This window comes from Eurypyga helias, unplaced genomic scaffold (genome assembly GCF_000690775.1).
Source record: "Eurypyga helias isolate BGI_N326 unplaced genomic scaffold, ASM69077v1 scaffold7932, whole genome shotgun sequence".
NCBI classification, from domain to species: Eukaryota; Metazoa; Chordata; class Aves; order Eurypygiformes; family Eurypygidae; genus Eurypyga; species Eurypyga helias.
The window spans coordinates 21,773-48,313 of NW_010237869.1; the positions used below are offsets into that span (position 1 = coordinate 21,773).

At 37.8% G+C, this 26,541-nt stretch overlaps 1 protein-coding gene across 1 annotated transcript in view; it reads left to right on the forward strand.

Moving 5' to 3' along the window:
• The first annotated feature begins 4,855 nt into the window (after positions 1-4,855).
• STK32B (serine/threonine kinase 32B) overlaps positions 4,856-26,541 on the forward strand; it is a 113,193-nt gene continuing 91,507 nt past the window's right edge. Inside the window, exons 1-3 of the mRNA XM_010147634.1 lie at positions 4,856-4,862; positions 5,900-5,955; positions 14,405-14,556. Of these exons, the coding sequence (XP_010145936.1) occupies positions 4,856-4,862; positions 5,900-5,955; positions 14,405-14,556 (215 nt within the window). The remainder of the gene's footprint in view (positions 4,863-5,899; positions 5,956-14,404; positions 14,557-26,541) is intronic.

The following is a 26,541-nucleotide window of genomic DNA, read 5'->3' on the forward strand; positions in this document are numbered from 1 at the left end:
CATCGACATAACCATTCCTTTGGTGGTGAGTTTGGTGTTTGTGGTTTTTTTTTTTTGTTCAAATCACTGTACCACTCATGAATAATGTAGCAGAGGGGAATGCAGCAGAAGACTTTGTTGTTTTAACATACATCATCATGTACATAATGCTGGCTAGTTTGCACAAAAAAGAATATTAAGCTTTTCCACTAAAACTATTCAGGTATTTGCACTACAACTATTCAATGTTTTTGCAGTATAGTTGTAAAAAACCTAATTGTCTGTGATGTGCATATTTTCTCCAAAGTATACTTTATCCTTGGGGACCAGTGGAGTAAGAAATATTTTATCTTTTGCTAGGAATTTTTACATCAAATGTTTGCTCTACATGTGCTCATGCAGTTGGAAAGATGTTCCTGAGAAATGGTGTGGTCTGAAGTGGGAGCCAGGCTCTGCTCTCAGCAATGTGGCAACTTAATGTGTGGGCCTGGAGTCAATCGTCTGATTTCTGTACCTCCACTTCCACAGTGGTGTACACTTTTTACGTTTTGAAAATTGCTTTGTCTTTATGGTGCTTTTATAAAGCATAATTACCTGAATTGGCTGTCGCTACTCTCCTGATTATTTGAGTATCTGAGCACTAAACTACCTTCTTGTGCTGCCTGTAGTCAGGACAGAGTTAATTTTCTTCACAGTAGCTGGTGTGAGGCTGTGTTTTGGATTTGCCCTGAGAAGAGTACTGATAACACTGGTGGTTTTAGTTGTTGCTAAGGAATGGTTACAAGAAGTCAAGGACTTTTTCAGTTTCTCTTACTGCGTCTGTGTTCCCAACTTCAGTACAAGAAGCTGGTAGAGGACACAGCCAGGACAGCCGACCAAACTGACCAGATTGGTATTTCATCCCATAAAACATCATGCTCAGTGTGTAAACTGGGGGTGGGTTGGGGGTATGTTGGCTTTCTCGCTACCTCAGTTGCTCTCGCTCATTGGGGATCACTCTGGCTCTTGTGCAATCTCTATCTCAGGCTTGGCCTGACTCTCACCTTCTGGGGTTCAGACTACTCTGGCTCTCATTACTTGGGATGTGGCTGGTCATCAGTCAGTGGGTGCTGAGCAATTGTATAATTTGTTTTATTTTCCATTATTTTTATTACATATTATTATTATTAGTTGTATTCTTTTAATTACATATTGTTAGTACTAACATTAGTAATGTTAGTATTATTGGTATTGTTAGCATTATTAGTATCACTATTTTATTAATTTATATTCAATTATTAAATTGTTCTTATCTCAATCCAGGAGCCTTCTGGTCTTTTTCTCCGATTCTCTTCCTCCAGTGGAGGATTTGGGGAGGTGAGCGAGGGGCTGTGTGGTGTGGTACTTAGTTGCTGGCTGGGATTAAACCACGACACTCCTATAAGCAATTTTGCAGCTGCTTAGAGGTGTAATGATTCATGTTTCAGACAGGGACAGAAGATATTGAAGCACTTGCCTCAGGTCATGTGAGAAGGCTATGACAGTAGAGGGACTCCGGTGTACAGGTTGGTCACAAACCACTGCACCAACTTTCTAGATATTCCTGATAGTTTTTGAGTGTACTGATATATTTGACCAAGTGATCTAATTAGTACACATGAGATCGAATATATCAGTACATGTTAGCCAAGTAATGGCTAAGACCACATTTTTTGACTTCTGCTGGCAAGCAGGGTGCAACCTATCATTAAGCTTATGAATCTCATTTGTTATTAGTTCAAGATCAAACTACTGGAAAATGCTCTACATGGGGCTACTCCAAAACCATGAAAATGATCGAAGTAAGGTATACTTGCACTTAAAAGTTATTAATAGAGACTTGAAGCTGTTCAATGGAATTAGTTTAAGGTTTATTTAGGCATAACTAAATGGAAAGAAACAAAATTTATATACATATATAGCTCATTGCTGAAATTAACGGACATCCGTCACTCTCTAACATCATATTGTGCAACAGATGCCATAAATGCTGATCTGTTTGCTCCCTTAGTTAGCCAAATATCTGTTTGATTCCATAGTTCTTCTCAAGTGTGAATTAATGGTGACTTTTTAGGGATGAAGGTGAGAGATGGAGGAGGGGAGATTATAATACATCTTGATTTTTCCAAATGAATGAAAATCAATGAAACTCCCTCATACAGTCATTAATGCTCACGGTTTCATTCTGTGAATTTGCCTGTATGAAAAATTAACTGAAGAAAATATAAACTAATTTTGATTTCTGAAAAACGTCCTTACTCTACATGCTCAAATTCAGAGCTTATGTCTAAGATCTCCAAAGTATGGTGTGGCAGTAAAAGGAAAGAAATGCTCAAAAAGTTGGATTTTTTGGTTTTTTTTCCATCTTGAGTAAAGGACACCAAAAAAGTTATTTTAAAAAGAGTAATAGTCATATTACTATTACTGAAGAAAGTGTCCTTCTGCCAGCCACACCATTATCTCAGCAGGGCTTTACATGAGAAAAAGGTCATTAGCTACACCACCAGACTCCACAAGTTAGACACGTCATGTTTTAGAGGACAAGAATACAGTACCTGTGATGCCCTGGTTGCACAGAGGAAATGGCAGTGTCTGACCTTGATGATATTTTAAACACTGGAAATGCCAGAGGTCATGGTGAGCTGCAATTCTTCTCAGAATAAGTGGTGACACTGTGGTGTTGAATGCTCACCAAAAGGGAGAAAAAGCACATACAAAAACTATTTAAAAAAAAGTGTGATGAACAAAATAAGCCCAAAATTCTGAGAGTGTGAGATTAAAAACACCTGAGGAGAATCAATAGTGTAGCACTAAGGTGTCAGTGAACTTAGCTTGACCGTTCACTGCTTATCAGGGCTGTGATGCTAACATGACTTGTGCATGGCTGAGCTGTTGTTGGTGGAACTGTTGCTTAAAGTATCTTACTTTTACTCAGCTGAATTTGGTAGCAGTCTCAGCTGCAAAGGTATCCCCTTCTATTATCCTTTCCTAACACCCCAAGGGAGGAACTTCCCCAGTTTGAATCTACAATGCCATGAGTATATTTGAATTATCAAAAGAGACCAGGTTGTCTCAGCTTAGTGGATGAACACTTTTCAGAAAACCACAGTGGCTGTAAACCTACCTCATTTCAAATGCAGGATCAGGGGTGTTTACATACTTCCATAGTCACTTAAAATTATCTGCTTTTTGATCTTGCATGAAACATGTTTCAATCATTGTACCTTGATTTAAGATAAAGCTTATGGGACAGTAAACTGTAGAAAGAAAATACTCTTTCTTCTAAATGAAGATCTGAAAGTGCAACATCCCACTTTCTATCCATGGTAAACATAAAAATTGAGAAAATTTGATCATTTGTTGTGGCTATTTTTGTTACCACTTATTTCACTTGCTATTAGTCTGTCTTAAATTCCATGGCCTAATGCCTTATTTAATAATTTCTTACAGAAGTCCAATTTAAAACTAAATCCAATTAAAAAAAAAGAAAGAAAAGGTTGTTCTATTCATTCAGAGCAATAAGCACCACCAAAGAAGGAAGTACAGAGAAATAAAATCGAAATTATATATGAGCAATAAAAATGGCCTTCTCATAGCTAAAAAGAAATGCTTAATTTTAGTTTTACAAAACCAAAATAATTCATCAAACTGATGTCTTTCAGAAGCAGACAGACTTCAGGGCAATAACATAGTCAAGTCCTACTGAAATGTGGCTTGATCTAAATCTGGATAATTGCAGACTGTGTTGAAACAATTTTCCAGTTGTTTTGGGGAATTCCTCATGCCTCAGTTGAATGACTGCAAGGTAAAGAACAAACTCAATCTAGGCTTTCTTCAAGGAAAATATTTGTTAAAAATTGGTAAAAGAAACAAGAAACATCAGAAAGTTTGAAAGCAGGGGAGTGACACAGCAACAACAACATTCTGGAGGGAAAAAATATTGAATTTTGCCTATCAAAGAAATGAATGAGATTCACTCATAGTTTTGAACCTTGTAATATTGTGGTAATGTGATATTGAATTCTTACTTAACCTTAAGGATCAACTTAAAGATCCCAGCTCTGAAATCCTCCATTCAGGGGCATGATCTTGAGAGGGATGACCTGTGGAAACAAGATTTAATTTGACGTAACTCTGCGTGGAAGGTGGTTTTGCTAAACTGACCGTCTTGTCCATCACACCAGTATTGACCCTCAGGAGCTCCTAGACAGTACCCCACTGGTAAAAATCTGAGGGCAGAGACACCAGCTGCAGATCTCTGTTGGACAATCTTACTTCTCAAACATCTGGGTAACCCGAACTCTTATGTGATTCAGCCAAAAATTTGTTTTCTAATTTCCAAGCAGCTTATATATCCTTTGCAAGGTTACGCATTTTCATTTTAGTATCAGAGTTCTGAAACTGCTGTATTCAGAATCACCATTCTTTACTGAAGACTAGAGTCTGCTGCTTTCAGCTCTGGATTTGATTTGGTCTGCAGCAATTGCCAGGAAGATGGTTGCTATAGCTGCACTAATGAAAGGAGCAACCATGTTTCCTTGAAGACAATGTAAGCAAGCATAAATAAACAAATGCTTAAATATATTATAAATGGCATTAATAGTGTGAATGAGATATTACTGGAACAGGGAAAATAAGACTTTAGTCCCTTTCAGTGGCTTGATATATATCAAACTTGCAACTTCCAACTCAGTGCTTAGCTTGAGCTGTTTAAATTTTTTTGACAGATATTTAAAGTATTAGTTTTATAAGATTTTCTTCATCATGAGTTGAATCACATTTTTTTGCATATGTCCACATTACCACATTTTTCCAGTGACAGTCTGTCTCCATAATTTTGCCAATTCCTGTTAAGCCAATGACGGGTACGGTGATGGAGGTACGTGACCAAAACCAGGGACATAAGAAAACTTCAATGTACAAAAAAATCCCCTTAAGTTGCACTGAACTTTATCAGCCCTGGTTCACTGAACTTAGCTTTAAGTGTGATTATTTTCTGACAAGTGACTGTAAAAACTGTATCACACATTGTCATGTTTTTGTTTCAGTGGCTCTGTATCAATTTTGTTCATGATGTTGTTGGATTTTTCTTTTAAATCACCAGACCTACCAATGAACCAGAGATTTGAATCTCATGCTTTGTTCAGTCTCATGCAACATCAACAATCATGACATTTCTGAGAAATGAAATTTCTCACTCACCTTCACAGCAAACCAGTTCAGTGTCTAGAGCAGACTGTGCTGTCAGATTTTTATGAAGCAGGAGTAAATCCATTCTACTGCCAAGCTAAAATGAAATCTCCTCAAAATAAACTTACACTACATCTATGAATTAGTTCTACAATATTAGCATTATGTGCTGTATTCAGGTGGCAGAGTTTGGAGGGGCTGATCCTGCTAGCCCATCATGGGACAAGCTTCCATTGCTGTAACCGAATACAGGAATTAACCTGCAGAGTGATTGCTGTAACAATACTATCCTTATATTACTGTGTGTCTGTAAGCAGTGTTATTTACCTGAATTATTCAGTACCCTTTTAATAGATCTTAATATTTCTGGAAAGTGCTGAGCAGTTTTTGCTAACGGCTGCATAATGCTAATTTACTGTTTTGTTACTTGGTTAGGACAGAGGTATGTTCCTTTTTGAAGATGTGGGGCACTGGAGGCATTGGACCAAGATGCGTTGATGAGTAAAATTAATGGAGCATATTTAAAAGCAAATCTTGTCTTTGCTAGATACTAAATATGTTTGCTGTTTTAAGAGAAAAAATAAACACCACATGGTAAAATGGCATTACTTGGAAACACTGTCATTATTTTTCTTATCTGATTTCTGATTCTGGCTTAGCCCTATTCTGACTTACAAACTATTTTCCTTTTCTTCTCTCCTTTATTTTGCAGTTAACTTTGACCACTTTCAGATATTGCGGGCTATTGGGAAAGGGAGTTTTGGGAAGGTAAGAATCAATTTATTTTTAGCAGTTCAAACTCTAATAGAGAATTCCTTTGTGTATTTCTGGTGTGACTTGATTAGACTAGGACAAAGAAACATAGGTTTTGCAGCCTTTTGCTTCTTGAAGACATCTGATCATCAGTACAAACTGATTCTGACTATTCATGAAATTATTTCTATTACAACATAAGAACTAAAATTAATTGAGTAAAAATTATTATAATAACTAAGTCTCCTCAATGTGGGCCAGCAGAATTTAGAAATCAGTTCCCAGAACAAAAACCAACAAAAGACTAAGAGAAGACTACTTTTTTCAATAGTTCACTAGGTTGGTCTTATTCTTAAATCTCTGGACTTAATCATATCTTTAAAATAACTGCAGTATTTTAAAGGCACTTTACATAGATTCAATACACTTGGGGCTGTATAAACAGACATACACTGTAATTATGATCATTGAGTAAATGTTTGTTCAATTCAACAGGCTTTTGCTGAAACAGAGAAGATTAATGATTTGTTTACACATGAATAGGAGACCTTTCTTTCCTATAATAAAGACTATAACAAGGTTTTAAATTTTAATATGGGTAAATACAAGGCCATGTAGTCAGAGAAAATCATATCATAAAAATATTAGAAACCGTTGCTTGCAGGAATACATTTGAAGGTGAAATATAACTTCAGTAACTGATCAAGCAATAGATACCTAGATCTTGATTTGAATAATTCTTGAGTATATAGCATGTGAGTGCATATGTATGCATAACTTCTGTAAGTATGCATTAAGGACATACACAGGATTTTGCTGGCTCTTGACCTTCCATGTAGAAAAATGACTTTTATTTTACAGCGGCCTGAAATACTTCTTGAAGAACAGCATGGTCCTTTATGACATGATCCTTATTAAGTTCAGTAGTTTCCAAGAGAAACCCTCTTTGAGGTCAATAGGAAAATATGTTGCTAGGGCAAAATCATATTCAAGAATCCCTTAAAAATCAGGATGGCTGGAGAACTATGATTGTTTGTTATCACAGTACACTGATGGAATATCATGTCAAAATAAGTAGAGGTCCAGGAGTGTAAGTTAATTCTAGGATAAGTGGTTAAAGACGCCTCCAAATCACGCTGGCCATCACAAGATCTGCCTGTACCATTCTTTCTTCAGAGCTTCCCCATCCACACCTCTACTGTTTCTCCCCTTTTAAAGGGCAGAAACACCATTCCACATAATGCAGGAAAATAGAACAAGCTTACATGCTTTTTGAAGGCTTGTTGGTCGGCGTTTCATATACCCCTCCATGGCATTCAGGAAACTGGTGAATGTTTCTGTGATGCTTCTAGAAACATTTAATTTTCTTAGAGGTTCATGTAGCTGCACTGTTCTTGTTAACCTGCTTTGGTGACATGTATGAGCGAGTCCAGGGTTTCACAACTATGAGCTAACACGTTTAATGCAAGAAAGGACTCAAGCTTATATCTCCTCTAAACTTAAATCCTTATTTTGCAACTGTCAATGCAGCAGAAGAGTCCTTGTCATAACAGGTTTATTTTTCCCAAATGAATGCAAGCTTCTGACCAATCACCTTGTTTTTCCTTCCACACACAGGGAAAGAAAGAAAACCATTTTAAAATTACCTATTGTACCACAGCCAAAAGCACAACATAGTAAATCAGTCACCATTTCAAGTGTCTTTCTCTGTGAGTCAGTCTTGCCTTTATCATTCATTTAGAAGCCTTGTTGTTGCCAACTTTTTCTATTGCTGTCCTTCTGGAAGTACCTGGCAGCAGAAAACGTCAGCAAATGATGCAAGACCTTTAATCTCTCTTGACTCCCTATTTGCTGTTTGGGGTCTATTGTGCACTAGCATCCTGCAACATATAACACCATGTTCAGTATTGCACCTACCTTAAACTGCCTTCTTCCTTTATGGCTGCTCTGTGGCCTTTTTCAGTTTTCTGAGAGCAGTAGGATGTTTTAAGACATGCTCTACTTTTTTATTTTATTGCTGTTGGTACAATCGTGCTCGCTCTCTCTCAGTATTTCTTAAATTACTGTGGTTGCTACAGCAACCTTAGGCCTCTACAGGATATTGCTGCAGGAGATATCTGGTATGGCAGAGAAGCCACGCAGCTCAGCTCGTTCTTGTGCACAGAGCCCAAGGTCATCCTCAGCACCTCACCTCTTCCACTGGGGCCGAGTGCTTCTGCAGCTATGCTCCGTCCCTCCCAGCTGGCTTCAGAAAGCAGTTCCCTGCCTTTTCCTCTGGCGTTTTCAATTCAGAGTAGCAACATTTGCTGTTACAGGAATTCCTAGACCATTTGATATCAAATGCTTTGTATCTCAAGAGCTTGTCTTTTCTGAGAAGTGGCCACCTGCATTAAGCAACTGCCTCAGTACACGCTGATTCTGAGGGACATGCTAAGAGCAGGTGCAGTCTTGTAGCATCTTCCCCAGAAAAAGTGAAGATATATCACAGCAGTTGTGAGGAGTGTAGGAAATGGGCGTGGAGAGAGGAGAAACAAGGAGCATGCTCCTGTGTCTGGAAACAACCGGGTTTGCTTCTCTCTGCTTGGAAGAGTATCTTTTCAGAGCTCAGGCTGCACCCTGGGAAAACACAGATGAAGAAGGTGAGCTCTGAGCCTGTGTAGGACCATTGCAGCCACAGCTGCTGTGGAAGTCAACAGTTCTTTTGTTCAAGCCAAGTGATGTGCCAGCTATGACAGACTGATGGGTGACCCCTCACTGAATACTTGTCCATCCTCCTAGGCACGTGTATACATACCCAGTGTGTATATCTGCACATACAGACACTGGTACAGACCTGTGAGCTGCTGCAAGGTTGATAGTGGTACCCAAGTCATGTATGTGGCACTCCTCCAAAGGTAGCATTGCTGTCTTAGGTCAGCCACCTTGCTTTGCTTATGCTTTATTCTCAGATGTAACAGGAAACATAATTTTTTGACATATATATATATATATATGAAGACCATTAAGCTAGCTGTGCTTGGCATCTTCCAGCTATTACCATTCCAAATACATTTGAAGTGAGCCAGGTCAGAAATTTTGTCCAAATAGCTTTTATTCATATATTAAATATTTCCCTTCTAAGTCAGTTCAGAAGTAGACACTTAAAAATACTCAAACCAAAAATGCTGAATACTGGTCTAATTATTTATTTGTGCCATGTGGTATCTTAAAAATGCTCTCTCATGTTTAATCTGGCGCAATTTTTCCGTTTTACTATACATAGAGCCATCAATTTAATTTTTAAAAATTGCAAAAAATGATACTTTTGAAGATTTTTCCAATAAAAGTACATTATTGATTAGGATTATAACTGTACTTTACTGCAACAGTAATCATACAATTGCAGGCTTACTGCCACAAAATAATTTGTATTCATGTGAAACAACTAGTTTCTAGGAACATCATAGTACCAATTTTCTTCCAATTCTTTGTTCATGGGAGCAGGTACATTGAACAATCTGACCTCCTTAAATTAAATCCAAATTACAATATAAATGTACAAACTCTTTCTCCTATTTGTCTAAGATGCTGAGACACAGGACTTGGTTCTGATTAATTTGGTTGTATAAAACAGTGACTTCCTCTGCCGAAGTAATTTAAATTACGCTGGTGTAAAACAGATGGGAGCCCAGAATCATGTCTGCACTGATCAAGGGTACTTTACAAAATAATATGCAAAGTATTTCAGGAAAAATATGCTGCTATCTTAAAAGCAATATAAAGAACAACTGCAGAATATTAATATTGTTTGAGAGTATAAACACCTGGTTTTTTAGCTTGAGTTAATAGGAAAGGAGGCTAAGCAGATGCTTCATCCCTACTCCAGCTGTTGTAGTTTGCTCAGGGGAATCTGGGAAACAATCCCCATATTTCAAGGAAATTCCCTGTCAATATAAAGTCAAACTTATGACATCCATTATCCAGCCTCTTTGTGTAAATCTTTCCAACTCTACTTGTTGGCTGAGGCTATGAGCATCAATTTTTCAGAGTATGTGGGTAAGAACAGACAAGGTTGCAGTATTTCAGGTACATGCTTCGTAGCAAATCTGTCAATTCCTGCACCAAGTGTGAAACATATAGCTGATTTCTGACTTGTAGTCCCCTGCGTCTCAGTAAGTGTCTTCTGCCCATGCAGTGTCACAGACCCTGTCCTGACCTGTGATTACTTACGGCAGCTATAGGTGCCCTTTCTGATCTACTGACCTGACATACTTCATACATAAGATTATGATGCAGGAGCAAGGCTGAGGTGTGCACTCCAACTGCCAGACCTCCACTGTCAGGGACCTTGCACAGAGGAGCTTTCTCTGGCTGCAGTTTTGCATCTCTCCTTTTTTATGACCTGTCATAAAACTGTATCTTGTGGTGGTTGGAGAAATCTAAGTACTTATGTACCAAACTCAGACCAAAATGGCTTTGCTGAGACTAAATGGTCCCGCTCCCTGCTGTTCTCTTTGGGCCAAGCACATGGCAGCTAGACGTCTTTTGGAGTTAGTGGGACACAAGGGAAATCAGTGTTTTGCAGTAAGTCAAATTTTTCAGTCCATCCATCTTTTGCTTTGGGAAGAGCTTCTCTGAATCTACCTAAGGCTTCTCAGCCTACACAGCATTATGCAGCTTTCTGCAGCAAACTGTTGGAAAATTCTGCCCTGGTTTTACTCAGCATAACTCTCTTGCTTCACTTAACGGATGTCTGCAATAGCCCATAGGGTACTTTGTCACCCATAGCAGTCTTGGTGTTTCTGTGACCTATCAATCTGCAGATCAAACTCGATCTGTAGGTGCTCTATTTTTTGCATGTGAATTCAGAGGTTTCCTTCTAAGTGAGAAGCATATGTTGCTTCTGAAAAATTAAGTTTAGCCCTGCAGTCATAATCTATTGGATTCCGTCCCCTGGTTCTGGAGGAAAGTGTCTCAAAGTCCCAGCCCAGGCAGATTTCTTTTAACCTGATAATTTTGAAGGCAATTCATTGTTACCTTCTCCCAGATATAAACAAGATACCCACCTGTGGTAACAGCGAAGACATGTAGAAAACCCCTCCTTGGAAAGGGAATTTTTTCATAAGATGCTCTTAAAAATAAGCACCATATAACTCCAAAGAAAAATAATGGGGACATATATTGCTTACCTTTAAACATGTAAAACACAGATGCCTACATCAAAGCTAGTCATCTATGGTCTCTTTAGGAAGACTTTAAAAGAGAAGCTGTCCCTCTAGTGATGGTCCCTGAACCTATTTCTGTCCACATCTTGGGTGCGGATGGATGTGGCTGTCCCTGTCTGCTGAATGTAAAGCTGTATAGCTGGGTTTGTGACACATTTGGTTTGAAGCATCTGTAGAGATCGCTGAAGCAGTGATATCAGTTTGAGCAGGGCACTGTCTGGGCTTTGGTAAATGATATTCACAGAAAAATTGAAAGAGGATGTTTTAGTAATGCAAGCGTGACAGGCTTCCATACAGATATGTGTAAATAAGGCAATTCTGCACAGACTTCCACAAAAATGAGTCATCACAGATTTTGTTTGTTGAGGTGCCAGAGCACCTGTTTGTCCCTATTTTAAAATTACTCCTTTAGAAAAAATTTAAACCACAAACAAAAAAATCCCAATTTAAACATTTTCCATTAGGACTGCACACGGGAAGAGAGCTTGAGGGCTTTTCCTTTATTTCCTGCAGTAGTGGAAAAGTTTCAGCCCGTTGACATCCTGCTCAGAAGACCTGACCGTCAGCAGGTAGAAATGCCAGGGAGCACCTCCGTTACAGTCCAGTCCTGTCATCGCAATGCCAGGCGTTTTTCACAATACCATCAATGTGGATGCAGTTTGTGATTCCTCATTTTTAGTAGGGAGTAGCTTTAGTATATTCATTAATATCCTGTTGATTTTGAAAGCATGTTAAAAGATGTGTGTAGGTACATATTACCAGAAAATGTTTACTATCATTCTGCTTTAAAGCTGTATGCTAAGCAAGCTTCTACTAACAACAGAAGGTCTTTTTCAACTGTGCTGAACAGCCTTCTCTCTGCTGGCAGGTAAGAGAACTGAGTGACTTCTGGAGTCACAGCCGTGTTTCAAAACCTGTTTACACTATAATTAGGGGCTGTATATGATCTTGTTTGCTGCATTGGTCAAAACTGTAACTCAGCTGAGTAAAACGCCATTTTCTCAGCAGTCTCACTGATCAACTGTTCAGTGGGGAGGCTTTTTATGTAATGGAATAGGAGACTTCTGCAAGCACCTCAGTCTTGGCCACGTTTCATATTAAAATTATGCTGCAAATCCATGTAAGTCATTGAAATTCTGGACTTAGGTTCTAAGCCAAAGTCCATAAACATTGTACTTCATAATGTGATTCACTGAATTGGAGTGTCCACATAATCTCAGACAGGATGTCAGTCAAGAATTGCCCCTGTAAATTCTGCTTATACTTTTTAAAAACCTTTGAAAGTTTGAACTTCCATCCCTCCATTTCAGTTCAACACCACCTGCTACCTCTTCTTCACCTAAAAGGCCAACCCCAATTCCCCATTGTTCTACAGCCTGTGTTCTTTTCATATCACTCTGAACTTTTAGTTATCTTGAGGGCATCACCAACATTCACACTTTCCATAACACCCTAAGGAAGAAAAGGAAGCAAAGCTTTGTTACTCGTTATTGTGCAACATTGATGGGCTCAAGACAAAACATTACCATCCATGTTTTACTTAATTAGCAGAACACCTGATATCAGGAAAGGTAATTAGAAACTCTGCTTAATCACAACTTACAATTATAGGTTAAAAGGACTCTATTAACTCCTCTCTTTGGAGCAGATTTGAGCCCAAGAACACGCTTCATGGAAATAGAGTTGCAGAAAAATAAATGTGGTTTAGTTTCACTGGCCCAGTTCCTCTTGGAGGGACTGGAAAAAGTTAGGAGAAGTGAAATACGCTGATGATGCACTCCTGGAGCTTTTCCTCTATGTTTAAGATATATGTGACCATACAGCAGTTCTCTCTAAGGGTCCTCACCCTGGCACTGGTGGTTCATCACCAGGTCCACAATCCAGATGACACCTTGTTAAAGTCAGAGGTTTTGGCTAGGGGAAGTTGTCTTAGTTTCTCCAGACCATTTCTGAATTTTGAGCTCACAAGTTCCTTAAAATACACCTCAAAACCAAAGAGTATGTTTTGGGCTGGGTCCATGTTGCAATCTGATCTCTGAGCACTAACTCCATGTGTGTATACTATAATTTCATGTGTGTATAATATGGGAGTACATATGTGTGCATGTGTCTATGTACAGAGATATACATAAAAATAAATAAGTAAATCCAGAATGCCCTTGAATTTAGACACTGTAGAGTTGTGATATCTAAACTGGATGCTTGTAGTACATAGTCTGTCTATGTCTTGATGATGAAAAATTCTGATTGGAATCTATTGTTTTATTAGTGATATAAATGATGCACCAAAATAATATTTTCAACTAATATTCTCTTGGCTGTGAGGGCACACTAGGGGCATCACTTAAAAAGTCCTGATTAATTAAGAGGAAAAACCCTTCAGAGAAAAAATCTGTTGAGGATATAGTTTCACTCTATGTCTGTATGTAGGGCTGTGTCTCATCCCCCACCTTTGAGGATGAGACACAGAACAACCTTATATTTCTGTGTTGCCAGAAATCATATTTAAAATGATGGTTTTTAGATGTGTTGCTGGTGACACTCTCCAGCTTCATTCACAATGTAAACTACCATGACAAAAAACAATCCAGGCCTTCAATGGAAGCTCTTTTGAGTAATTTTCTTCCTGCATTAAAAAAATTATTTTACTTTTGTCAAAACAAGAAAGCAAAGTTATAGCTAAGAAATTTACAGCCAGAGATTAAATCATTGTAATAGTCTCTTGCGACTTCCAAAATATTATGATGAATCTCTGTACGAAAATTCTTTTTTATTTTCAACAATAATTAAGGCAGCATAATTCTGATATTTAGATGAAATATTGAGCCTTGTGAACATAGGCTATGTTTATGATGCAATAATCAAGAGATGTGTATTGAATTCCAGGAATAAAGACAATGATTGTGCATTTTCCTAGGCAGGAGGCAGTAATTTCTGTGACCAATGAAACAGCCTGTGATTCAAGCAGTTGGAGTATATTCCTCCCAGCTTTACTGTGCAACTTCTGAAAGTTATGCCATTTTTCTGGGTCCCCACTTCTTCTTGTGTACAAGTGGGGTTTTCTGTTGTTAATTTATTAATTACAGTCTATTACAAAGCTTCCTGCTTAGCTGTGGTGTGGACTTTCTGAAGGTGTTCCTAGTTTCCTATCCAGATCTGGATTATTGAAATGTCATGAAAGGCTCAATTTTTTTCAAAGTCACAACTGACTTTTCTTTCTGTAGGTGTCAAACTTTTCCTTTTACTCTTCTGTCAATTAGGTGTGTATTGTACAGAAGAGAGACACCAAGAAAATGTATGCCATGAAATACATGAACAAACAGAAGTGCATTGAGAGAGACGAAGTGCGAAATGTTTTTCGGGAGCTACAGATAATGCAAGGCCTGGAGCATCCCTTCCTAGTCAATCTATGGTAAGCAAATCTTTAAAATTCTATCAAGGATCTCTTGTTTTCTCCTTATTGCTGAATCAGTTCAGGCTATGGAAGGCTGGAAAACTGAAAAATATGAGAATATTTTGGTGACCTCTTTTTTTAACGTGTTTAGGTTTAGTGGAGAGTTTTATTTTTCATTAATATTTAAAAGTGGTCTTTTGCATTGGGGTATTTAAACATCACATGCACCTTTTCATTTCTGGTTTGGTTTTTCTCCGGATTGTTACAACAGAGTGTGGAAATGTGTTGCTCTTTCCAGTTTTGTAATTTCTTTCTGACAATACCTTAACTAAACATCTGTTATAAGGCTGTGGAATATAAAACCCAGCCATTCAATTAAATTTTTTTTAGTTGACTCGGAGAAAACTCAAACCTCAATTACTCTTAAAAAATAGCTGATGTATAAAGACAGAAAAGCATCTTTCTGTCACCTGGAATTTCTCTTGTCTTCCCTCTGCTAGCCACTGAACGCCTTGGTCACATATGACTGTGAGAAAATGCTGGTCAAGTAATGACTAACTTCAACAACACTGCTAACTTAAAATATTTGCTGGCTTTTATGTAGTGATAGTAGTAATGGGATGCAGACCTTTCCTCCCAGTAATGGGATGCAGACTTTTCCTCCCCTGAAAAACGGGACATAAACTATTATGATATGAAAATTATTCAGTTCATGATTGGCTTGATAGGCTGCAGGTGGTCACACTGCAAACAGACCTGTTTTGTGAGTTCTAGCTGTCTTACTAGAGGTCAATGCCTGACCTACAGGCTTTTGCCCATGCCTTTGACTTGTTTTTCCCTGTTTAGGTAAAAAATTTCTTGTTTCCAGCTTCGCACCTTTCATGAACGGAAAGCCAAATTATTTTCTGCCTTGAGTTAACACAGCTTTAGTGTAATTGTACCCACTTATTCCAGCAAAGGATTTGATCCCAAAATTAATTCAAAAAGGACCTAATCATATGTATATGTCTCAAGTGCTCTCCACTTGACATGAATGATCATACTTGAGCTAACCTAATACCCTGTTGGAGGCTTAAAGAAGAATATACAAATATTGTGACTGTAATACAAAACTTTCCCAGTGTATTTTCCAAGGTTACAGCAACCTGTATTCTGGGGATTTCTTCACCAAAGATGTGATATTTCTATGCTTAAAAGCCTGAGGATTTTTCTTTCATGCATTTGTCTAATCTCTCTTTTGAACTCGCAAAATTTTTGTTCTTTAACAAGCAGCAGCAAAGATTTCCACTGCGTAACTAGACACTGTAGAAACAGTCATGGGTTAACGTGATCTACAAGATACTTTAGTAAACATCAACAATGCTGAAGGACTAACGATCAAATATTTATCATGAAACAAAAAAGTATAATAGATTCCAGTTACTGAATTATAACCAGATAATAAATGTTCTTTCTTGCTTTCTTTTTACATGCCAAATATTAAAAGTGAAATAAGCAATACATTAAAATGTGTTGGATGTGATGATGACTTTTATTGTAAATAATTAATATAGACTTCTCATGCTTCTGAGATACTGTCACAAGATCTCAAGACTCATATTATACTCTATGTGTGTATGAGAAATGTAGTACTCGAGAATTAACAAAACATCCTCAGGCAAAAAGTTGCTACAGTGCACTAACAATGCTCTATATTGTCTGTCTCTAGCAATGTTTATAGTTGGACACTCTATGTAGAATGCTTATTAGGGAGAATGACAAGATTTTTCCCTGAAGGGAAGTCTGAGAGGGGACATGCTCACACATCAGAACATGTAACAAATGACAGGTCATCTCCCATGGATGGGGCCTGAAATTTATCACTTGCATTAAAGCTTGTGACCCAGCTCAGCAGCCAACAGTCCTGTCTCCCTGTCACCAAGGTAAGTTTTCAGGTCTGTGGTATGAGTCAGATAAATGTGGAATAGCCTGAAGACTTACATCCAGATCTAAATTCAGTGTCCAGGCTCAGGGATAGTCCTGCGAAGATAGGCAATTTGCTTGTGCAGCCATTCAGCCCCTGCTGCCTTGGCATCTCAGTATTGTGCAGCATGAAATGCCTATGCAGACAACATATCTTTGTTCTCCTTAGGGCCAAAACGTGACCATATAAAGATACGGCTAAGCTAGTAGGTGACACAGCATCCAAGGGCATTCCCAAATGCTGCCTGATGCAGCTGGACTGGCCCTTGACACACACACACGTCTGTCCCATGTGAGCCAGCCCCTTCCCACACACCCCCTGGGGTAATTCCAGAGTGACAGTGTCCCACAGGTCAATGGAGTGTGGGCAACACCTGTCAGCAGCAAGGTCTTCCTAGCAGAGGCACGAGCTGCTCCCTGCCAGCTGGCCTGAATGCTGGGAAGGGCTCCCCAGCACATTTCATATACTACAATATCCAGAGTGGCTAAGTCAGAGTAGATCTGGCTCTAGGGACCTACATCCTTCCTGTTAAAGATGGGCAACTTTGTGGCCAAGCCCCAGATATATCAGACTCTACTGAGATTCAGAGACTTGGACATACACAATTAGAACTGTAGAAAATTACACAAAAATAATTCCATTGGCACATAGTATTTTCACCTGAAATGTTCACCTCAAACATTACACATTCCGATGTCTAATAACTCAAAGCCCTGACTCCAGAGTAAGCTGCTGAACTACTGGAGAACCGATATTTCAACCTGGGCTAGCACAGAAAAGGAAAGTCTTGAACGCAAACCTCCCCAAAATTAATCTAGCCTACCCTAAATAACTCATACTTTGTACCAGGCCCCTAATATGTTTCTATAATTAGCCTTGCACAATCCCAAATGAATTTAAAATAACTTCTGATATATTTCTGGAGTGTCTAACTTTCAGACTGCAGTAATATGTTCCAGCCCTCTGAATGTTCTATCTCAACTTTTGCCTGAATTTCGAGGTTTTACACATGGCCTTCAAATAATTTCCATTATTAAACTGCAACAAGGGCAAAACACAAAACTCACAGGTAACCCATGAAGAATGGTCACATCTGTTCTATTAACACTAAGCCGTATGAAGCTCTTAAAAGTATTAATTATGTTTTATTTATTTAGTAATTGAAACAACATTTTATTTGTTTATTTAATACCATGAGAAAGGGAACACTGTAAGTACAAATGGAATATTCCTTAAACATATTTTATGTTTTCCCAGCAGTAATCTCTTAAAATAATGATATTTTTATTGATTGTTGATGAATTAGCAGCCTGTTTAATGTATTTTTACTTGCAGTTTAGATGCAATAGTAATTTGCATCAAATACATTTACATTGTAGTATAACTTACATTAGATGATTAGCAGGAATCCATGAGATTTCCTCTTATGAGTCAATTCCTGGCATACTAATAGAAGGAAACAGTTGAAGCTGCATTTCTTCTATAGTAATTTCAGCTAGATTTGTGTTTAATTTTTCTGAGCTAGATTTTTTCTGTTCATTTTTATTAATTGCATTGTACATGTACAAATGGGCTGTAACAGGAGCTGCTAACTCTATCTTATTTCTCAAATTGGAATATTTATTTAATAAGGAATAGTTATGTCATGGTGTATGGGAAATAACACAGGTGCAGCTCATGTAAATGGTGAGTTTTGGACTAGGCTATCTTTCTAGGTGCTATCACACTCTCTAAGGGTGTATATCACTTTTCAGAAACCCTGACTAAGGTAAGATTTTGGTGACTAAAACTGAGAAATCCCATCAGTCTACTAAATTTAATTGGCATATCCCTACTTAGCCAGGGTACCCAATATTGTTTTCCCAAGGATATTCAGAAGTAATTATTTTGGGAAGGTAAGTACCAATCTGCCATCTAGAGCTCTGCTGCAGCCTCCCCTACATCAGTAGACAGTGATTGACACTCTGTTAACTAATGAACACTAACACTCCCAGAGAAAGTCAGGACTCAGACTAAGACGACTAGTGGTGCACAGTTTTTCCAAAAAGGTTTAATTGTGGTGTGAGTGCATTTTATATTAGATTGTCATTGGACAAAAGCTGAAAACAGACTTTGGACTAGGAAGCATAGGAAACCATGTATGCGTGCACACTTTGTGAGCTTGTGGTTAAACAATCACATAGTCTGTGAACAGCTAGGGATCTGACTGCCTAGGCTAAAAGGACGCTGGAGCTCACGTCTCCTGCTGTCCAGGTGAGCTGACTATTCATCTGCTACAGAAAACGTGATGATAGTGCCAAGAGGTTTGTTGATATAAATGTATCTATCTTATTTTTGCCTTGCAATCTCAGTGAAAAGTAATTAGGTGCCTGGACCAGTATAGATGACACTCCAAAAGTCTTCAGAAAAATCTACATTCCTCCATTGATTTTAAAGGAAAATTAGGTACTTATTTTGGTTGCATTTCCCCTTCCCCTTGATTCCTCCCTCCTCTGGTCCCCAGTTACATGAAGCAAGAGTTAAGCTTAGGTAGGTAACCTAGATGTGATCTGCTGTTCTTTTGTCTGGAAGGGATATACATGATGAAAAAAATAGGGAATTTTATTATCAAAATGCTTGCTTTTTTTTTTTTTCAAAGTATCATTTTTTGTAAGAAGTTCTTGTGTCATCAATTTTTTTTTCTTATGCATGAATTGAAATGAAACATTTCTTTTAAAATTCAAAATGTCAAATACCAAATCCATATTGAAAATCATATTTGAAGGAAATTCTGCTCATGACATCCTTTCCACGAGTTTGTGGGACAATTGATCAGAACAGCTGATTTTCAAAAGTTAAACATCTGGACCTTCAAAATAAAACTAATACAGTGGTAAAGTTCTCAATAATTCCTTGAATAAAAGGGAATACTAACCAAGAACATTAATCTTTCTTTGAGGACTTACATCGTCAAAAACAAAAGTTGGCAACCCAAGAAACAAACACAAAGATTGTAAAACCCTTTAGTTAGGCATGATAACTGCACAAAGAAGTGATGAGATGCGTAAGCAATCTGTCATCAAGTAAACATTTTGTAGTGGGTAATTCTGCTGGCATCTATGAGTAACCCAAACATACACAAGAATACAGAGCAGCTAATATAAAACAAGGGTAGTATCTTAACTCCAGAAGATCTATATTAAAAAGCTTCTTGAGGCTCATGCATCTTCTCCGAGCTTTATTAAATTTACCTTCACAATCTCAACTTATAAATCATATTATTTGAAGTATGAACTGTCTTTCATAACATCTGACACAGAAAAGAATCATTCTTCTATAAATGCTCATAATAGCTTGGAGGATAACAGCATTTTTCAGGAAGGTCTTTGGGTTGATTTATAACCTTCATTTTAAAAATGAAATTGAATAAATGCTTAAAGATATGTGAGCCTTGTAGCCAGTTTTATCACTGTTAGAGGCATTTCTGATAATAGAGATTCCTTCTTAAAATGAAAAGCAGTTCTGTTTTTTATCAGACCTTTTGTGTGTTGTGTATTTCAAGCATAGATGAATGAGCTGAAGAAATGTCAGCTCCTAACATGGTCCCATGTTGAGACTATGACATGCCCCTCTAAGATCCAGCATTTTATCCATGTTTATCCTTCCCCAAATATCTGGGTGTGTCCTGGGCAAGATGAGTAGCATTCCTGAAAGGATCCATATTTTAAATATCTTTCTCACAACATGCATTTGGACTGAGCCAAGAGCCAGGTTACTCCCTACATACCAGTGTGGCTAGAATTGTCATTACATGAGTAGATCCACTGGCTGCTCTGAAAATCATAGAATCACAGAATGGTTTGGGGTAGAAGGGACCTTAAAGACCATCTAGTTCCAACCCCCCTGCCATGGGCAGGGACACCTTCCACTAGACCAGGTTGCTCAAAGCCTCATCCAGCCTGGCCTTGAACACTTCCAGGTTGTTCAGCACCTGTTCCAGTGCTTCACCATCCTCTCTGGGAAGAACTTCTTCCTGATATCTAATCTAAATCTAGATACATCATGTATCATGATAAAAGATCTTAGCATAAAAGACAGAAGATTTTGAAAAAAAATCATGTATCAAAATGGTTTCTCTACTGATGTGGACCAGAATAACCTGAAAAAAAAGTTTTGGACCATTCCTCAAAACTCTTGAAGTGAACTTATTCTTAATAGCCTTGCTTAAAGGTGTCCTATTCTTTTTAAATTGTCAGAACGATTTCAAAGGCAGCAGAGGGAGAAGGGTGAAGATCTACTTTTGTCAGATTATAGGTCATTTTCCTATAGACAGAACAATATATTTGACATATTTAACAACCCATAAAGAAGTGCTCGCTACATTCTGAGTGGCTCTATATTTTGATGTATTTTTCTTTCTACTTATCTCTCTCTGAAACTGTATGTATTTTATAAGATAGATCTACAAAAGCACATTACTGCTACCAGCTAGAGTAAGACTAAATTTCAAATCCAGTGAAAACTGGAAGAATTGAAGAACACACATTGTAACAAAAAATGTTGACGCATTTCTGAATTCACCTAACATCCCAATCTGTCTTCAAAAGAAAAGAGAGATAAAAACAAGAAAAAAGTATGCTGGAGAGAAGAAATTATTTGTTCAACCTCAGATGTTGGATGGGTTGTTTGATGTACACCCACAAATAACTGGAAATTATAATTTCTCTGTGAAGGTGCCCTTTCTAGAATAGGCTGGGAGAAACATCACCTTGGACTGCCCCATAGCACAGCTCTGCTCCTCAGACAGACATCAGAAACATGCATAAACCTATAAACTCAGGGAAGCAAGAACACCTGACCAAATGTTTTATTGGTGGGTGGAGCTGAAAATAACCAATCAAGGAGCACCAATTACCTATCAGAGACCCCAAGCATCAACAGGAGGTGGTTCAGGTTGCTTTTAAGGGGGTTTGCTTAGTGGCTGCAGTGTTGTGTGTCTTGCCTTGATATAGTAGATCTAATCTGGAGTGAAAATATTTTATAAGCAATGGAAAATTTCTTTTTTAATATGACAAGCCTTCTGAACTTCATGAGACTCCATACTAAAATCTGTGAGTAAAGTCTATAATCTAACAGAAAATAACATTATGTTTTTGGAAGGGAGCAGGGTGTTTGTGGTGTTTCCTGTTGGAACACAGGTTGGGTGTTTGCAACTAGCTTGACTGTCTCTTCAGCAGTAAAGAGCTCTGCTGAAAAGGAAAGCCAAGCTGTAAGGATGTCTGTCTTAATAGTCTGTAGTGGATCCCCATGAAATGGTTGGCAAACATTCAGTTTTCCTGACAACTAATGAAGGTTCTCAATGCTATTAGCTCCCGCTGGTTATACCCAGCTGCTTTAAGCCTGGTTTGTGGGAATAAAGACTATGATGTTGCCCTCTTTGGCTACATCTATGCTAGTAATTTAAATCTGGGTATTATTCCTGGATTCTCAAACCCAATCTTCCATACTGCTAAATATTTTTAGACCCACTCCTAGCCTAGTTGTGGCCTGGGGCATGAGCACTATCCCAGCCAAGCCCCAGGCAGAGCCACATGGTTCCCAGTAGTCAGCTTGTATGTCATTACCTTGTTTTTTGAGGGTGACAGTTTAATAGTCCACACACAGACTTTTTTCTGCCATTTGGTCCTGGTGCATATTTATTGATACAATATATGTTTCTTACTTATTTGTGAATTTAGCTAGGTCATGAACCCCAGGCCATGTGATCCTGGGCCATTCTAGATATCTGATGGGCTCTAAGGTTACTTTCCTGGCAAGATGAGATTGTAAATCAAGGAAGAAAGATACATTTTGTGTCTCATATGGAACTTAGTTGGGTGAAATCTTTCTGCTGTAGAGGGAGCAAAGGGTGAGTACTTTCCTCAGATTGCTAGATCAGTTCATTGCTGCGCTAATGTAAATCTTGAATAGGTAAAGATACGGAAGTTTTATATCTAAGAGAGACTGAAAAAAAAAAAAGGTCTGCTCACCAGAGTCTTAGAAGAGATAATGATGGTAGAATAAGGGCAGGAAAAGGTGATGAGGCAGCAGGAAGTGTAGGATAATTGGAAGAAGAGAATATAAGAAAAATTTTTCTTGCCTTGTAAATGTTTAGGATATTATTTCTGTTTGTGGAAATTATGTTGGACTCAATACTGCCAGGTGGTAATCTTTGGATACTTGTGCTAAATGAGTGTTAGCTGTAACAATTTAATTGACTGATAAATGCATGATCCAACTGTTACTTGTTTTTGTGCTGATTTTAATACCCTAAGATACTAATTGCTATTATTGGAACACTGTCTCTAGTCTTCCTATATTGAATTGTGTTCTGGTGACTAACTATTTCCTGTGAGAAAATCCTGTCACCTTGAAATACATATCTCTGGACTTAACTCTAATATGTTCCACATAAAAGTGGAAATTGGTCTTTGGCATAGTTTAAGTTTTGATCTTTTTTCCATTAAAAGGTGCTGCAATAGATATTTCATCTCATTTAAGTCTCATTGCATGCTGGGACCTTTCTTAGAGGCTAGTCTTCTACATCATTCTTACTGAGATAAGAGACTTTATTTGCTGACCCATAATAAACTTCTCTCACAAAAAATTTTACTGCAAGAGGGATTTTATTCTAAACACTGATAAATATCAAGCTGCTGGGAAAAATAATTCCTTTTGTTGTAAGAATGTTTTTTCAGTGAAGTTCTTCTTGTGGGTTCATGATTATTGCCTCATTCTGCCCTCACGGGGGGATAGCTGCTATCCAAAGCAGACCCTTGTGAGCTTGGGGTTAGCTTTGGCCATGTCTCAGGTCTGTTGTACATGTAGATAGTCACAATAATTCTCTGCGTGTTTGTGGCAGGGATGAGTACTGATCCTTTGTGGACAGCAGCAGAGCTCCAGTGCTGTTGTAGGGCTATTCTCAGGAGAGCTTGCAGGGGAGCAGAGTTTCAGTGCTCTCAGCTTAATGAGATGGGAAAGAAAGAAGAAAAGCCATTAGACATTGCTTTAGACTCCTCAATTGCCAATTTAGGCAAGCAGTGGGTTTTTTTCCCCCCTTTTTTTCTTTTTTATTCATTCTCTGCTTTAAAGGTTATGAATGCCAAACATGATAGCTAGAGTGTGTAATTAAACAGATAACCAAGGTCCTGTAGGTAAAGTGGTTCTTATAATCAGTGACAGAGTAATGAGTTCATCATGTAAATCTACTGTTTTCAGGCAGGCATGAGCAATTCTTACGTATGCTATGGAAACTAGCACTACAATTAGCCTGTACTAAAAGCTCTGCTGAAGGTATGCTATATAAGATGCAGCTCAACACTGCATTAGCAAAGCTCTACAACTGTGGGACAGCCATCAGATTGAAGAGCTGTCTTGGATGTACTTGTAAAATTGTCCACAGACAGCCAGAAAGTTAATGCAAAGTAGGTAATCACTACAGAATAAAAATAAGTGGTTAACACTTTCATTGTAAAACTTTAGTACCAAATAGATGCTACAAATCTACACCTAGTCCCAAAAGTTAAAGTTATTCTTTCAGACTTTTGGTGTTGTAATATGGCCTGGAAATTATTCCTAGTACTTTACTCTAGAATATATTTGAGGTTTCAGCAATGATATTTTTAGTTCAAAACAGAGATGAAACACATAAGTAACGATTTATTTATTTATATATTTATAACAGCTTAATGTAAAAATCAGAGCATTGATATTAAAAGCAAAAAACCCTACCATGGAACTGACAAGGAATATCAAAATAGCAATAATTGAAGTAATGTCTGTGTGCTTCAGGTAGTATGTCAAGTCAGATATTTTATTTTTGTTTCTGCTAGAATGCCAAGACTATTTTTCATGTTGCCAAATATTAGAAGATGGGGAATTTTTGGCCAAATGTCCAAAAGGACAGGACAGAAGTCTAACTATATAGATATAAGAGGTGTAAATAAATGCATTAAAAACAAATGTGGAGTGTAAGGTAATTTAAATTTTAGTTGTAAATTTATATGAAATAGAGTGAATTTAAAATTGCAAACAGTGGGATTGAACCAAAGCAGGAATTTCTGTAATGTGTTATTGCTTTAATATTGCTTGCTTAGGGCACCTTTTGCCTTGGTTCATTAAAATTTATCAAAGTTTTTATTATTTTAAAAGTCGACTACAGATTTTTACAGCATAAGTGTGTACTTAATTCCATTTTATTGAACTAAAATTATATTTATTGCACTTGTAAAGTGCAGTGAGCAGTTGATACTAAGACTTCAGAAAATGATTAATGGTATCTTGTTTCTAAATTAATGACAGTTTTGCAGTGTAAAGTTCTTATTAGAAGAGACTAACTCTAATGTTTCATAAGTGCATGCCACATAGAGAAAGATTTAAGGTTCCTTTTCTACTAATGTACATTTTACAAACTATATCCTGAATGAGGAAAGGTCATGGGCTATGAAGATGACTTCAGATTCCTATGCAAAACAGTTGGGGCCAGGAGGAAAATGACTTCTGCCTATCAAATCCTCTCTGACTACCTAAACTAGAATTTATCCAGGACGCAAAGGGTAAATTCTTCCTCACAAAAATCCATGGTGAGATTGAGTCTTGATGGCAAACCAATAAGCAAAATGGAACTAACAGAAGTAACTCTTCTTGACCATAGCTTTCACAGGCTCACCAACACATAGGTTGGGAGAAGAGTGGGAGAAATAAGAATACACACAGGAGCAATAATGAGCCTGGTGAGGGGCGTGAACTGTGGAATAAAAGAAGGCATTTTTCACCTTCAGTCGGTACAACATCTAATGTAATCAGAAAATGTAATCAATATTGGTGCGTAAGTCAGGTTCTTCAAGTTCTGAGCTTCCTTTACTGATATTTGAAAATAAAGAAAGCAGAAGAGGAAGTCAGCTTTTGTTTCTCAGGCCTCTGCAAAGAAGAGGAGAGATGAGCTATAGACCTCTGTGCATGTTGCTCTCTCTGTATAAACTGAAAACTCTGCAACCATTAAAAAAAAATAACCAAAATATTTTGCTCACCTTGAACTACACCACTTGAAATACTCCCTTGACCAAAATATCCTTTCTTTAAAGATAATATTCAAACACAAAATATTCCTTCATAGAGAAAATAATTTGGTAAATGGTAAATAATATGAAAAAAGGAACAGCATATTCTAAACTATATGCATTTAGAAGGAATTATAGGAGTCAAGCTTTATAAGGCAGTAGAAAAATGTAGAGATATAATTTTCATGTTAGGATATTAACATCTGAGAGGGATAAAATATGTTATGCTGTTCTCAAGTATCATCCTTATTATTATTTTCATCACTTAGTAAATGGTGACATCTGTAGTTTTGATAGTACATTACTTCAGTAAGTGTTGCTTCTTTCCAGTTAATGCAACCAGCCCTGTATAAATGACAGGTAGTACAATTTTCACTTCTTGAAACAGCTTTACTGGGTGATCCAGGGTTCATATGTTAATACCTGCATACTTTCACCAGATCAGGGAAACCTGATATAGCAACATCTTTCATGTGCCTTCAGTTATGGTCTAACTACCTGCATTTAAGTAGTCTGTAGTGAAGTGTGGGCTTAGACAAGCTACCTACAGTTGCAGTGTCACTATTCTAAAAGCCTTGTGGCATCTGGTGTCTAACAAGGCTCCCATGAAATAGTAAGGACGAGACTGATTCTGATCCATATTTGGGATCTCTAAATTACAGATTGATACCAATGAAACATAGGGTTTTCTAGCATTGTTCAAGTGGAAATAAGGATTTTGTCTGTACTGAAAAACTGGCACTAGACTTGGGGATATAAATATATAGAAAGCTTGATCTGGCAGGCCTTTAGAAAGGAACGAAATGTTGCTAATGACATTGTGAGCATCTAGAGTCACAGCGAGCAGCATGTCTTTGGGACCAGCTGTGAGGTGGCTGCCTGACGCACATGTGCTACCAAGAAATGAACAGCTCTTCCCCCACATCCCCAGCAAAAGGCTCCAAGATGAGCAATTTGCCAAAG